At 39.5% G+C, this 16,201-nt stretch overlaps 1 protein-coding gene across 1 annotated transcript in view; it reads right to left on the reverse strand.

Moving 5' to 3' along the window:
- DROSHA (drosha ribonuclease III) overlaps window positions 1-16,189 on the reverse strand; it is a 74,758-nt gene extending 58,569 nt beyond the window's left edge. The window contains exons 1-7 of the mRNA XM_069853523.1: window positions 16,150-16,189; window positions 12,438-13,295; window positions 10,295-10,381; window positions 9,080-9,311; window positions 8,042-8,183; window positions 4,821-4,975; window positions 1,711-1,791 (exon numbers count right to left, since the gene is read on the reverse strand). Of these exons, the coding sequence (XP_069709624.1) occupies window positions 1,711-1,791; window positions 4,821-4,975; window positions 8,042-8,183; window positions 9,080-9,311; window positions 10,295-10,381; window positions 12,438-13,288 (1,548 nt within the window). The 5' untranslated portion in view covers window positions 13,289-13,295; window positions 16,150-16,189. The remainder of the gene's footprint in view (window positions 1-1,710; window positions 1,792-4,820; window positions 4,976-8,041; window positions 8,184-9,079; window positions 9,312-10,294; window positions 10,382-12,437; window positions 13,296-16,149) is intronic.
- Window positions 16,190-16,201: the final 12 nt, after the last annotated feature.

Below are 16,201 nucleotides of genomic sequence, written 5' to 3' on the forward strand. Positions count from 1 at the left end.
GTGCAATGTTTTTGTTTTCCATCTTTCTTACACACAGCAATTAGCTGATTATGTGCCAAACCGGTTTCCTCTTTTATATAAATTTGTTTCAGGAAACTGATTTTAAAAGCTTACAAAAGGGAACCTGGACCTCACATGCGAGGATCTCAAAGTATGTTATCAAGATAGACAGGTGCCAGCTCACCTGCTTAGGGCAAATCTGGGGCCTGAACAGAAGCGATTAGTCTATCACCACAGAGGCAGCTTTGGTAACCCTGCTCTGTCTGCCAGGTTGTAATGTCTGCTGGCGAGTTCCGAAGGCAGCCAGCCCTCCATGTGCTCTGATGCAACACTAAACACCTAGGATTCATGTTTTCTTCCAGCATATTCTGAAGCAATTTAGTTTATAGACCTAAAAATCCACAGCAGTCAGACAAAATCAGTTTCTTCTCTGTCCTACAACCAGCTTGCTGCATTTCAGAAGATGCCACCAAGCCTGCTCAGAATACACCTGTCTGCATGTAAAAACAATAAATAAATAAAAAAAAAAATCACTGCAGTGAGCAGAGTAGTGCTCTAAACAGCATTAGAAAGGTTGGCTTGACTGTGATGGCAAGACAGCTATCCCATTATGCAGCTCTGTGAGCTTTGCAAAACCTATACAGTAGGGAAGGTAATTACTCTGGCTGTTCAGTCCCAAATTAAGCTTCTTACTCTGGCAACAGGACAGTTACAAACCAGCTAGTTTAGAGCTATGCAGGTTTATCTATAGGACAGTGTAAAAGCTAGCATATCCTAGGAGATTTTCTAACATTTTAAATTCCCAGCTGGCCTTGCTTCACAGAGAAGCTGCCTCCATGCAGCACATTTTATATACCAGTTTTCTCCTGCTAAAATCTTCTCCCTCCTTCTCTGCAAGGAAAGCACTAGAGACAATGTAGGGAGAAAGCGATCCTGAACTGGAGTGATTTATACTAAGTCTCATACCAAAGCCATTTTTCTGAAATGGAGCAATTATAAAACCTATGTATTAATGCTCCCAAATTCTTTCACCACAAGAAAGTTTTTTTAGAATGAAAAGCTTGAGGTGGTCCAAGAACTGTTTCTATTTCCAGAAACAATATTGATCAGGAAGCATGCTCTGTACAAACTAATATTTCTAAGGAAAATAACCAAACACAATAACATGCTTGAAAAGAAAGACACTACCATTCTAAAGTATGTTTCAGGAAGCTGATGGAGTCACCTTGCCTAATCACCTATGCATAAAGAACTTCACAATTTGCAGCACAGACATGCTCTAGTGCTAAGGCAAGAATGTCTCTTGACAAGCTTCTGGCTCCTGATAGCAAGAAAATTACTTTTCCTTTTAAGGCAATCCTTTCACAAAGAGGGCCCAAGTAATATATTCATCCACTTGAAGATGGTAGATCTTTGACCACATGCTCTTTTTTCCTTAGTGTAATCATGTTCCAGCAACTATAATCCCTCCTAATGGTTAACCCACCTGCCTGAACTAAACAAATACAGGCAAAAGTTTTCTACAGTTTTCAGGTAGATTTCATTACCAGTATTGTATCATAAATAAAAGGTTACACAGCTAAGTGATTTAAAGTCACATGTGAGTTTTTACTCAGCCATTAAATCAGGGGAAAAAACCTCAAATCAATCCAAGTATGAGTTTACAGCAGCAAGTTTATATTCATAATTGCAGTTCTTAGTGTTACTTACCTCTTCACCTGGATAAATGCCATGTCTTATTCCTGTTCGTCGGGCTTTAGCACTGCACTTGCATAAAGGTCCATCATTCATCTAAAACAAATAGGGTTCTGTTTTTATTGAAAAATGGTTTTAGAAAAGTTATGTTGGTTTTAATGCCTGGAGTGCTGATGCTTCTAAAAGCCTGTCATGCTTAGATTAAGTGGATGTTCTTAAGCCAATAAAACTGAAAACAGTGTAGACTAATGTAAGAACACTGCACAATAGCATTAGAACTTCATCACTGTTTAGAAGCTCAAGATGATAAAATGCTCTCAGCAGAATTGTACCACTATCACATACATTTTTTTCTATTTCTTATGCATACAAACAGCACACTTTCTGCCTGAAATGAAATTCAGTTTCTAAACATACACACGCAAATGTTTACACGCTGAAATCTCCATGTTCAAACAGTTCCACTCAGTTCACTGACTGAAACTGTGGCCCTGACTAACCCCTCTGCCATGTGGCAAGGCTATCACATGAAGTATGCAAAGCAGATCATTCAAAGAGTTTACTTGGTACTTGAAAGAATGGGAACACTTCAAATCCATCCTGTGAACAGATCACAAAAAATAAGGAAGAGGGGAAAAATATCCACTTCAGTATTCTGTATAGGTACATCAAGTAACTATACCAAAAAGGGCCATTGTACATGGTATAAAGCTAGTGCCTTTCTCTTCACTTTCACGACACAATTCAATGCAGGCTATAAATTACTGCCATACCCTAAAGCCTTCTGCTCTTAACATCATGCATGTTGCAGAAATCCAACAAAAACCAAACAAATAATAAAAAACCAGAACAAAACCAAAGAAACAAATTAAGTTCCCAACACCAAGAATTAATGGAGTTTTCAAAGTCTGAATCCAAGAACTAAATTTTTTAGACTTAGGAAAGAAACAACAATCATGCAATTCAATACAAGAACCAGCAGAACCTTCCATGCCATTATAAGCAGTCTGAAAACATAAAGAGCATCCACAGTGGAGTTATACAATACCATATAATGTGAAAGTACCTCAGGAATCAAGAATCAACAAACTGCTGTTAATGAAGTCTTCACATAGTTGGGAGATGGACACAACTTTTTAGTTTTGATATTAAATCCCTGAACACTCACTTCAGTTTTAATTTCTTCAGACTGGCACAGCGCATACATGCAAAGGAACCTAAGAAGTAGGGCACTTCTCTACTCCTTTGGGAATTTAGTCACGCAATCTAAACAAGAGTAACATCACAGCTTTTTGTTCACACATTTCTTTCCACAATCCCAGACCCCTGAGGAAAGTACAGGCTCAATGAAACGGAATCATGCTTCTAGGTAAAAGCATACTTCTTCACTGGCTTAGACACTCGCAAAACAGAAAAGAGTTAAAAAATGGAGTCAATAATAAATTGCTCATCACTCCCTCAAAAATAAGAGTCTATTAAAATCAGGGTTTTTTTAAAACCTTAACTCTTAGAACTGTTCAGCGCTTACACTGCCTCTGTTACATTAAATGTGCAGACCAAGATTGACAGATACATGAAATAACTGTAAAACCTAGGACTTGAGAAGCAAGTTAGCTACATATCTATCTTCTCCCTAATCACACAGCTCATGGAAAAAAAAGGGCCAAAAAGCAATCAAGTGAGGCTAAAATGATACTGGATGATCATAATTTTTCATAAACTAAGGCAATGGCTTCTAACTTCCTCTGACCAATAGGACAACACAAACAAACTGATAACACTTCTTGTGGTGGTACTGGCTTTGATAACTTATTTTCTTGCAATGGCCAGCACTGCTGAAGATTATCCAAGGTAACAACCCTCTCAGACTGAAAGGCTGGCAAAATCCATCCTAATAATCCAACTAGGTGTCAGATGGTGTACTTGCACATGCCATTGTGCATTGTAATAATCCCTGTTTTATGTAATGTGTAGTTAGAAAGCATTTTGGTATACGAAGATAAATACCTAGGAAAACACCAAACGTTTTCTAATAAAATCTACTCAGAAGTAGTACAGCACTGACAAGCTCACCATGATCTGATTTCAGCCCCCTCAAGAAAGGTGAAGAGTTTCAGTTTTAAGAAAGTTTCTGGGAAAGAAAGCTTTTCAGCAGAAAACTCATAAACCACACATTCCTGAAACTATTAATCCTACTGTTATTCCACTTCTTTTTATTTAGCCAATATACTGGCCTAGAACATTACATTGTAGTGTGCCCAAGAGCTACACATTTTTTTCCTGTTAAATATCTAAACAGTTTGCTAGATTTGTTTTGCATATAAATAAAACCAGCAAGCCATGCTCAAAGCCTTATTATTTTTTTTCTAACTAGAAGCATATATACGAGTCTGTAATAGAATTTTCAACAGACTTTTGAATTACTATAGTGGCAATAAGCATTGCAGTATCTCTTGGCATTATGATTTGCTGCATGCTAAAGTCATGCATCATACAAAGTGCCAAAAAAATAAATTTACTGAGATGCCATTTGACAATGAGTTAGAACAGACTGTAAAATAGTTAAGTGAGAAAGATGAGGATGGCAAATTTGTGCAAACAAAAATTAGTCTTCTGTGCAATGTATACATTCAGAGCAACACTTCATGAGCTCAGCAATTGCATTTAATGAGGACTATAATCTCCATGCAATTACAAAAGAACCATTAGACAAGAAGTTAGGGGCATTAACTGCATATTTAAAACATTATTTATCATAATGAGCTGAGAGCTTTTAGGTGAAAAATTTGTAAACAAGGTAAGCGTGCTGCCTTTTCTCCATCCCAGAAGTCATCTGTGCACCTTTACCTCAAGTCTAAGAGGACAGCATTAGTACAGTGTTAGCAATTCAGGCTTTATTAGCACTATCAAACATAATTGCAGCTCAACAATCCCCAGGATTCATAAGCTGGAACCACACTCTTGAAATCAGAAGTGAAGTGTTTTGAAGAAGATGAGAGAGGAAAAGGGAGTAAAAGTGCATACTGAAATACATGTCAGTCAACATGTTTGACAACAATGCAGAATTGTAGGTCTACATGGAAAAATTACTTTCAGATATGAAGTAGTTTCTCCTCTCACCATACCTGTCCTGGATCATTGTACCACAGTTCTTCATGGAGACGATCTGGGTGTGCTTTTTTACGCTTTATTTCCGCAATGACGTCAAAAACTTCGGAATCTGAACTGCTAGAGCAGCTGCTGTCATCTTCAGAGTCACACTCTGACTCACTGGAGGTCTCTGATTCACAGAGCAAAAAGTCAGCTGAAAAACACTCCGTGCACTCTCCCCCAGAAGCAATGCATTCTCTAACACAACTGCATCATACTAAAAATTATTAAAGTTGTGCATGACATTCACACTAATGATAAGAGGGATAGCAACTGCAGTTTTAATTAAAAATTACAGCAAATGCTATGGATATTAAATGCATACAACAAGTGCATCTGTTTGCACACATCAGATTTCTGTTTGGCTGTCCAGAGGCACCATGGATTAGTTGTAGAACAGCAATTTCAGCTACTTGACATTAATGAGTATAGAACTATAACCTACACAAGTATGACCATAAAGTTAAAAAATGAAAAATGAAAAAGAAAACAAAAGAGAAAGAATACACAAGGTCACTATTATGAGCTAAACAGAACATTTTGTTTGAAAATTAATCCTGCTTGCTATGAGCAAAGTGCTTGCACCTAGTCCCATTTCACCCAAAACTACACCCATCTGTAGCAAATACTGTCTATTTAAGAGTTTCAAAACTGCAGATATGGATAGAATTATCACAGAGTGTTAAAAAAAATATTTCAAAAACCACATAGATGTGGTACTTCACATGTAGTTTAGCAGGCATGATGGTGTTGGGCTAACATTTGGACTGGATGACCTTAGAGGTGTTTCCCAACCTTAATGATTTCATTCTAGAACATGTACTGTTTGACTAATTTTTCAAAATCAATTATTTCTAATAAATTCATTAGAATGTATTATAAACCACAGACAAGAAGAAAACCTGGAACTACTAGGTGAATGGATCCAGCCATAAGTTTTTTTGGAAGCCCTGTGCTGTCGGTTTTCCTTATAACTTTATTTTTTAAGACATTTTTCTTCATATTAACTGAAAAAAAATTCTAATTTATCAGGGAGAATAATGCTAAATAAAAAAAATAGAATATGGTTCTGGACTTGTTAAAATGTCTCCTTTGTGGTGCCATCAAAGTAATGCTAATAAGTGTCTGGACTTAATTAAAAAAAAAACCCACCACAAAGAAACCAGAGCCCAATCTCACACATCTCTAACTTTGTGCAGCACTTAACGAGTGACTTTGAATCTTATATATGTAGTATCACTCATTTCCACAGATCTCCTCAGCTCCAAATTAAATAAGTGCCTTCATGGCCAAGATATAAAGCATGATATAGGTAAGGTTTCTTATTCTTGGAAGCAGGGCTGCAACATTTCTCCCATTTCTAAGTTTTGACTTAAAAGAAAACATATCACTACAGTGCAAATGCTTTGAAATACTGTGAAACTATGGTTTAAAGTACGTATATTTATTGAATACAAGACTGTCCTTTGTTGAAAGAAAAAGAGAGAGAAAATGAGAAAATATTACTCGTACAATATGCTTCCTTTTTTTTCTTCAAATCAAGAGGTTTTTTTATACAGTCCATAATTCAGCATAAAATGTTATTAAAATACGTCTTTCATGATTTACATAGGTCACATACGCTCAGTTGCAATATAGTTTTACCTGAACGTACATGCATATATTCACACACTTGAGTTTTAGAAGTTCACTGATAAACATTAGTTAGTTGTGTAAGTCTAATTTTAGGTGCAAAATGAGTGCAGGACCTGTGAGAGTAAGCTGGAGTTCTGAAAGGCCAATGCAGATCTTTTAGATTTCACGTATTGAAATCAGGCTTTCATGATCCAAAAGTGCTCTTGAGATACACTGCTGTCTCACTATTACTGCTCACACCAGGCAGAATAGAGACAGCATTTACTTAAGTATAAAATAAGACAAGCTATTAGACACTATACAAGTATATCTGCAGGAGAAGCTGGTACAGACACCAAGTCAGCTCAGGGGACCAATGAAGATGCAGAGCCCTCAGGTCCTCCAGAAAGAGTGGAAAAAGAAACACAGAGCAGTTGCTCTTTGCCCTATTGTATTTTAGCCTGGAGCAGCAAGGGAAATCTCTCTGCTGAGATTTGAGGAAGTGAAGCTTTATACACATGTATATTAAATACAGCAGTTTTGTTCCTCCTTTATCCACATGAAAATATACCTCCTGAAAAACCTTACAGTTACCTTTGTCAGTGATTATTTAGTGAATTTAAATAAGGGCAAATCCACTGTTCCAAAAAAACCATAAAAAGGTGCTTCCTTTACAAAACGGAATTCCCATTTTATTTAATCCATGTTTACTTTTTCATTCATCTTTATTGTATCCTTTTATATTGCCAGCATGTAACTGACTGTGTTATTATGTACCTGTATTTCAACTTTAGAATTTTTTACATGTGATTTTTAAAGAGTTAAGAAGCTCAAATATGAGATCTGAAGCAGCTTAACAAGCAAACACGAAGCATCAGTTTAAAAAGCAAGCCCAACAAATTATCTAAATTAATGTGATACACCTAAGAATTTCTTGAACTAATGCAACTGGCTGAAAAACAAACTATGAAACACTGAAATTCTAGAAGCATAGAAAGAACAGCTAACAGTTGTCTCAAAACGTAAGAAAAATAACTTTCACTAACTGCACTCACTTTCTAAGTACACGAATTGTTATCATTCAACTAGTATTTCCCCACTAACTGATACACATATAGGTGGTGCATAAAAAGGCAGACAAACTGTATTTTAAAAACTGATGCTTCTGCATAAGACCGTAGCAAGCAAAGTTGCACAATCAAACCTGGTGCGATATCAAGCAGCCATGTAAGCTGATAACCATTAATCGTGCTTCCTTCTCAGAAATATAAGACTAGGAGCTCCTGAAAGCTTCTTATGCACGATGCTTTGGCCTAGATGATCATGCTAAGGATGCTTTCATGCCATGGAAGAGACTTCAGCATAAGGCAGTGTTGGATACTCTCCACTTGCCCTTAGGCTTTTCAGGTTAAGAGTCTAGCTTGACTTCAGTCAAAAACAAAGGTAAAACTCCCATGGACACATAATACAAATCTAAAAACCAGCAATTAACCTAGCAATATTGTTGAATACAATAAACCTGCCAAAACTAGATTAACTGCAGATTATTCCATTTCAGAGCTTTTTAATTACTTCAGCCTACCTAGATCTTCATCAAGCTTGGTCTTTGGTGGCTCCCATGGAGGCCTGGCCGCTTTGGCCTTTGCCTGTCGCTTTCCCAACTCCTCATCAAACTTTTCATAAAGATCTCGGAGCTTGCTTGTTCCTACCACAGTAGAGTCTCCCTGTTAATTAAAAAACAGAACAACAACGAAAAACAGTGTTGAAATAGCATACGAACACAACACACTCCAGCATTTCACGACGAAAAGCAAGAGGGGAACAGAAAGATTTGTGTAGTTCAATGAAACATGAAAATACTTGTTAAGGCTTTACCATACAATTATGTTTTTCCACCAGGTGAATTAGCAGAGAAATGACTTCATTTGCTGGTGTATTATCATCAGACCTTCAGCCTAATTAAGCAGAACCATGGCTAAGCCTATTTAGCAGAGCTCAGCACTGATTTTTAACAGGTTTAGAAGAAATGGAAAATCTGTGAAAGTATTTTGCAATTAAAAAAATTTAATCACACACAAGAAACACAAACCCCAGCTTATTTTCTTGCCTGTTTTGAATCATGATCAATTCAATCTCTGTGTCATTCTCAAAAAAAACCTACAACCAACCAGAAACACAAATCCCCCCCAAAAATCCAGAAACTTCTCCCCTCTCCATCACGACTCCACAAGCAAATGTTATGGTCAAGTACAAAGAACCCTGACTTCCTTCTTCTGTACAAAACTTCTCCAATGCTGCAGAAATACATATTGCTTGAGGGATCTTTGCTCAAACACAGGTATATGGGAAAAAGTCCCACCCTCCCCTCCTGGAGACAAAAGTGCACCCTTCTTCCGGGTACCATTAATCTGAATGCAAACAGATGGAAGAAACTGATGAAAACGGAGAAGAATGCCAACATATAAAGCCCTTAAGAGGGTTAAAAGACTGAAATGGTTGGGAAGAGAGAATGATTAAATGACACAAACATGATCCTTCTGAAGGCTTCATATTAATCAAGTAAACAAATAATTAATAAAGGAATATGTACAGTAATTTCAGAGTTTTCTCACAAACATACCACTTGATCCATAGGGTCATTGGAATAATAGCTTTCAGAATGGGTACATCGAACCCAGACTGGCTTAAGTAATTCCTCATCTTCCTCTTCATTTTTTTCAGATGCGTTCTCCTCTGATTCTTTGTCTTTGATAGCAGTATAATTTTTCTCTTTGTTAGAGCTCTGGTTCTCAGACCACCTTTCCCTGTCCTCCTCCCATCGAGGTCTCTTTCTCTCTCTGCTGGGAGACCGGCTTAGTGGAAGAAAGCAAACAAAATCAGTTATCTTTACTATTTTAACAGTGATAGCTTCACAATGAAAAACACAGTTTGCTTCAGATCAATACATTAGTCTATCATATGAATTTCTGCAAAATCCAACTGCTTCCTCCTGCTTTGAACTTGCTCCATAAAGAATATTTTGCAGTTCTGACTTACTGTAAAAATGTACTTAAAATTGAAAGTGCTTTTGTATTTTAAATCTTATTCCATATTTAGAATTAAAAAACATATGCTATTTTAGATTAAAGTTCATACATGCATTCTAGGTGACTTTCTTTTAATTTTGTTCCAAAGCTAGAAACTCGTCACTAAAAACTGAAAGCCACATTACTTACAACTAGAAGGTACAATATAAAGAAGTTTTAACACACAGTCCACAAACTATCTGCATGAGAAAAGAATTAAGAGTTTGATGAGAAGAAATATACAGAAACTACACTGCTTGTGTACTGTAACACTGTCATTCCTTTGAACAACACAAACTGTGATATTCCCTACGTGTTGCAAGAGTAATACTCTCAAAAGCTGAACGTAGGAAAACAACTTTTTTTTTTTCCTTCCTCTGCCTATAAAACCGGTCATGTTGCACCAACTTCCACTATCTAGGATTCAGAAGAAAAGGAGCATCAATGTTAAAAAAGCTCCTAAAAGATGATCTAAACACAGAATGACTGTAAATAAACTTGACACTTTACAGACTTGAAGTAGATATGAGATGAAGTCTTTAGGACACAGTGGTGAAGCCCTCCTCTCCAGAGATTAACAGTGTTCCTAACTCAATAAGGTCTTGAGATAACTAACATTTGCATAGACAAGCAGATAGTTACAAACTTATGACACTCATATTTTCTGAGTTTCAAATCAAGCACATCTGCCCATATATATACACAAAAAATCACATGCATGGATGCACAGAGCCCCAAATACAGAAGAAACCAAACACAAACTTCCTTACCTTCCTGCTCTCTTGTAATCTTTTTTGTAGGCTCTATCTGGCGATGGTGATCTTCTGTTGTCACGGTGTCTATGCCTCTCCCGCTCCCTTGGAGAGGTCAAAACATAAGTTAAATGAGAAATCTGGCATTTCATACATTCCACAGCAGTTATTGAAGTGTTTCAGACAAGCCCTCTCTCCCTGACAGCCACCTCAAGCACACGGAAAAAATTGAGAGACACAGAAAATCTGCACCATGCTGAAACTATTAATCTCATCTACAAGAGTCAACTTGCACATACACATAAGCAAATTGACCACCTAGACGGTTTTCTGGGGCAAAAGAGCTTTAAATTAACTGAAGGTGTGAGGAAGCCTGGCTGGAAAACTGCCTGGCAGAAAAAGACCCAAGAGTGTTGATGGATAAGTCAGCTGAATATGAGCCAGCAGTGTGCCAGGTGGCTAAGGCCAACAGCATCCTGTTTATGTTTATTATATTTCCATATACATAACGTGAAATAGAATGCTAACATACAAAGCACAAAGTTAATATAAATTACCTATGTCTTTTCCCCACAACATTCATCCTTCTCTGCCCGTGCCTTGTTCAAGCATGGATTTCAGTCTTCACAGAGAGCATATCCTATGACATCTGATTTATCTGAGAGATGAATGCTGTGCAAAAAACACACCAAGGCTGCCCAACAGTTCTCATTAAAATAAGCAGATATATCATCAAGCAGACCTGGAAGCTGTTGGCTTCAAGCAGTAATCTACAAATGTTTGAGAAAGAAGCTGCTGAAAACGTGCATTTTCAAAACTTAAAACTGAACTTTAAAAGCTAAACAACAAATTGGGAAATTACATGGCAAATATTTGAGCAACTTACAAATGCCAGCTGCATTCAGTTTTAGGAATATCAAAGTAAACTCAGTGAATGTGAGGTTTGGATTAGTTTTGGGTTTTTGCTTTGTTTGTTTGTTGCTGTTGTTGTTGGTTTTTAATACAGCTGTCTAAGGTTCTGCAATTAAATCTCTGCACATCTAAATCAAAGTGGCTTAATTTCCACAGGCACTATGTGTAAATTCATGTTTCACATGTGACATGAGAAAATTCAGAATTTCTAAAATTAGAGCATGTGATCCAGATGTCCAGATAAACATTTAGATACTTAGCTTTCCAGTACCTCTCTTTGAATATTCTGACTTAAATCATTAGATACAAAAAGAGCCACCAAGAGAGCAAACCTAACACATCTGAAATATTTTAACTGATGACGATTTGCTCTGAAAGACCATGCAGCAAACTGCATCAGCTCAGCTCATAATCTGCAAGCTGTTTGTGTCTGTGAAGCAGAGGGCAGAAGCTTCATGCTACATCTGAAAAGAAGCAGTCCACACTCATCCATCTGAATTATAAGATGCCAATATAGCCTACAACTTGCCTATTTCTTACAACTCACATAGGCTAATTTTCACCTCAGTCCTCTCTTGAGATCACAGGATGGCTTGCTGAGGCCTGTATCTTGAACAGATAGATAGGTAAGCACACACTAGGAAGTCCCATGAAGCCTGCACACATCTGTGGGAGTCTCCCATGAGGATGAGGGCAGAGCAGGATGCACAACGTGCTTTTCATTAAAACTGCAAGGATTAGATACATGCACCTATCAGACTACAACCCCCTATGACTGATGGTTCTTTACAAATACAGGGCTTTCTCAAAGAAAGACCAAATTCAAGTAACACCTGGAATCCCAATTCTGGAAACTACATCTTGAAATTTGAAGTGCTGGGACTGTTTGTAAGGTTCAACTTTAAACATAGTCTTTTGCACAAAGTTGTGCCAACTCTGTTTTCATGCTACATGTTACTACGACAAACACCCATGAGAGCAGAGCACTACTCAGCAACCCACTCAGTTTTCAAATGAAAGCTTCTTTGCTTCCCACTGTGTCCACAGACAAGGGCAAAAAGTCTGCCAGCTTACAAAAGTCAGACAAGAAGCGCTGTATCTGAAAGCTGTCAAAACAGTAGGTCTTTGCATCAGACCTGAGTACTGGCTACCTTCCAAGTCTACGAGTGAGGGAAGTACATTGATCCAGACAAATTCTATGGAACAATGACAACAGCTCTTCCTTGGAAAGCAGAAAATGCATCATTACCTGTTACGCTCATAACTCCTGTGATGAGGCGATATTCTTCCTCGGTCATAATCTGCCCGGTGCCGACTGCTTTCCTGTCGCCTTCTATCTGGACTCCGGCCTCGGTCCCGACGATCCCCATGGTTAGTTGACCGATGCCTGTCACCATGGATGTGACCATGTTCACGATGCCGGTGCTCATCATAGTGCTTGCTCCTGTCTGGAGACCGTCGATCGCTTTGTGACTTCTCACCTTGGTACTGACCCGTGTGCTGAAAATGCGCGCTGCCACCACTGGCATTGGTAGCACCGCTCTGAAAGGAGCCAGAGTTGTGCTGGTAGCTGTTGAAGTTAGGTGGTGGGAACGACTGCTGGGAATACCCTGTGGAGTACACAGGCTGGTAGCTGACTTGCTGTGGTATGACGGGTGGTGGGGGAGGATGCGGCACTGTGGGAGGAGGCATCATGTAAGGAAAGGTGCTTTGCCCAGCAGGAGTTCCTGGCACAGGAGCACTGCTAGGATTTGGCACTGGCGGAGGAGTGGGAGGGAAGCATGGAGGCACTGGGAAGGTCTGCCTCATCTGGTGGTTTGGAAATGGTGGCCTCATGGGACACTGGCTGATAGGATTTTGCGTAGAAGGGGGCACTGGAGGAGGGTAGGGTACAAAGTCCGGCCTGGGAGGTATGTAACCAGTGGTTGGTGGGTTTGAATAGGTTGTTGGAGGGACAGTTTGCTGGTCATACTGGTATTGTATGGAGGGCTGTTGTGGGTGAAGCTGCCGTAGGTTCTGAGGGCGGTAGGTCTGTGTTGAAGTTCTTGCTCCTGGTCCCCCCTGACCACGGGGACATCCTCGCCCAGAATGGAAAGACATGGCTCACCTTTAACGAGGAAAATAAAAGTCCAATGTCACACAATTTTTGTAGGATGTCCTTAATGAATTTGTAGGAACTAATCCCAAAGTGCTAAAATTAGTTTCTGCAGTTTCCTTTAACAGAAGCAGTGAATGACGTCCGCCGACTTTCACCAGGAGCTTTGTGCTTCTCAGACCTCTAGTACAGGTCGTTTATGTCCCTTTGATTCCTTTAAGCTTCTAATCAATGAAAGCACTCTACTGTCTTTAATCCAGAACCCAAACTGGATCATGCCACCTGATTTAAAACAAAGTTAATCTCAACAGGTGATTGATACAATGACCAGCCAAGGATACAAACATCTCTGGTGGTACTCAACAAAGGCTTTGCTGTAAAGCCTTCAGATACCCCACACCAAAGAAATTACTCATTTAACAACTGTAATTGTTAGCTAACATCCCACAACAAGTTCTTTCTAGAACATGATTCTAAACTTCACACTCTACCAGCACTTGGCCCAAGTGGATCTAAGTTACTTGGTCCAACAAATTATGTAAATTTTAAATGAGAGTAGCAATTTACGTTCACAATTGATATCCCAATTTAATAAATGACTGAATTCAACAGGCATTTCAAAGTATTTTAAGTTAGGCAGGTATATTTCTGTGGAATGAGAATCTTGCAGGTTACAGAAAAAAATCACACAGATTGTGCTGCTACTCCAATTCACTGAAATCAACGGTTCCCAAAAAATCCCTCAGCTGCTGCTTGGCCCTGTTAGCTTTCCAGCAATTGCCACTGCTTCAAGCAACCGTAAGTCTTGCTCAAAACTATTTATGTATTTAATGCATAGTATTAGTGTTCATTATAAATGAAAACCAACTGCGCTTGATTAAAGTTAAAATTCATTCTTTAATTATAATGTTAAGCTTCAAGAACTGGAAGAACAAACACTCAAACCCCACAATTAAAATTAAAAAAACATTCATGGTGTCTTAGCTGGAATGGAGGGAGAGAAAAAAAAATATTAGTTAAGCAGTGGCAGCAGTCAAATTGTGCTTTCTGTAAGGGGGAAGAGAGAAAGAATGGGGACACACACAGACACAACTGGAAAGATTGGCAGATAAAGAAAACAAAGCTTCCCTTTTACTGAGGCTTGGCCAATGCTGTAGTCCCCAAATAGAATATTCTCCCACCTGCTATCATGCAACAAGGACAACCTGGATTGTTCAGAGAGCGCTGCTTTCAGCTGCATTCTGGTAACAGTGCTGCAAAAGATTTAGCATGCTGAGAGAGAGCAGACAACTTCTGGTGAACCAGAGAAAGTTAAAAAAAAAAAAGGGTGGGGGGAACGACAGACATCAAGGAGGAGAAACCGAGAGGACACCAATTCTCTTAAACACATGGGACTTAGTGGAAGCCACTGGAGTTGCTAGTGGTGGCATTCATTCGCTCTGCAAAACAACCAAGGCCAAAGTAAGAAAGAAGTCCTTTTTCTAGGGCATTTCTAGAAGGCACTGGCCACTATGGTAAAGTCATTCCTTCCTTCCAGTTAGCCTGTCCCAACTCAGTACCGTCCAGCCTCATAAAGGCTCTCAAAAAGAAACAAGAAGGGGGAGGAAACAAGTCCTTTTCCATTATTTTGTTTGGTAATATTGCAACCTTTTGCCATTATTAATTCTAATTCATTACCTGTTGAATCAATTTTGCTTTAGTCTCCCAGTCATGAACTCACACAGCTCAGGCTTGCATGAGAAAACTGTGTTTTAACTTTGTTGACAGTTACACACACATTTTATTTAAACAGGTTGAGCTAAACGCTTATTACCTTAAACAAATTAAAGCAAAGGCCACAGTATCATGGTGCCTTGCCGTAAAACACGTTTCTTTTCCACACGTCATAGCATTCAAATAAAATGCCTTTATTGATGCTGTCTTGAATACGGCTGCAAGACTTCCCTAACACCAGGGAGCCACTCTGGTTCTAACACTGAAATTTCACTGCTTCAGAATGCACAGAATCAGAGCTGAAAAAAAAAATACTGAGAAATATTGAAACACTGATTTTTTTCATAGGATCACAGAATAGTTAGGGTTGGAAGTGACCTTAAAGATCATCTAGTTCCAATCCCTCTGCCATGGGCAGAGACATGTCCCACTAGATCAGGCTGGGTCTCCTCAGAGCCTTCTCTTCTCTGGGTTGAACAACCCCAACTCTTTCAGCCTGTCCTCATAACAGAGGTGCTCTAGCCCCCTGATCAACTTTATAGCCCTCCTCTGGACCCGCCCCAACAGCTCCATATCCTCCTTACGTTTAGCTTTTTTTTAATTCTGAAATTTTTTCAGATTTCAAAACAATGCAAAATATTGAAAAACAAACGACTAATAATATGACAAAGTAATTATAAAGCACCCTCCACTGCAAACTTTGGTGACATTCAATTTAGGTTTAAATAAGCACGAACACACTAGAAAGGCCGCATTCTCCTCTTTCTGCTGCCTAAAAGAGGAAATTTATCGGTGGGAGGCGTCACACCCCAAATTGGTACAGATTTCTTATAAAACACCGAAAAAACCTCTTTTTTTTTCTGCCTGCAAACACAGAGCTGAGTGCAACACAGCACCGAGCCCTGGCCTCATCCTAACACCGCATCCCAACGAACACAGAAGGCAGAGAACCCCGGCCGGGGCGGGCGCTGCGGAAGGAGGCGCTGCCAGCAGGGACTCCCGGTCCCCGCCGCCGCCGGCACCACCACCACCATCGAGGAGCCGCAGCCCAGGCAGAGCCCCCCGACACCGCATGGGGAAACGGCGGCCCTGCGAACGCAGCGGCCCCAGCGAAGCCCCCGCCCCCGGCAGGTACCCAGCCCGCCGAGCCCACCTGGCGCCCCGGCTCCGGAACAGGAAGCTGGTGGGAGGGCGCTGCGAGCGGA

Source organism: Phaenicophaeus curvirostris, chromosome 3 (genome assembly GCF_032191515.1).
Source record: "Phaenicophaeus curvirostris isolate KB17595 chromosome 3, BPBGC_Pcur_1.0, whole genome shotgun sequence".
In the NCBI taxonomy this organism is placed as follows: domain Eukaryota; kingdom Metazoa; phylum Chordata; class Aves; order Cuculiformes; family Cuculidae; genus Phaenicophaeus; species Phaenicophaeus curvirostris.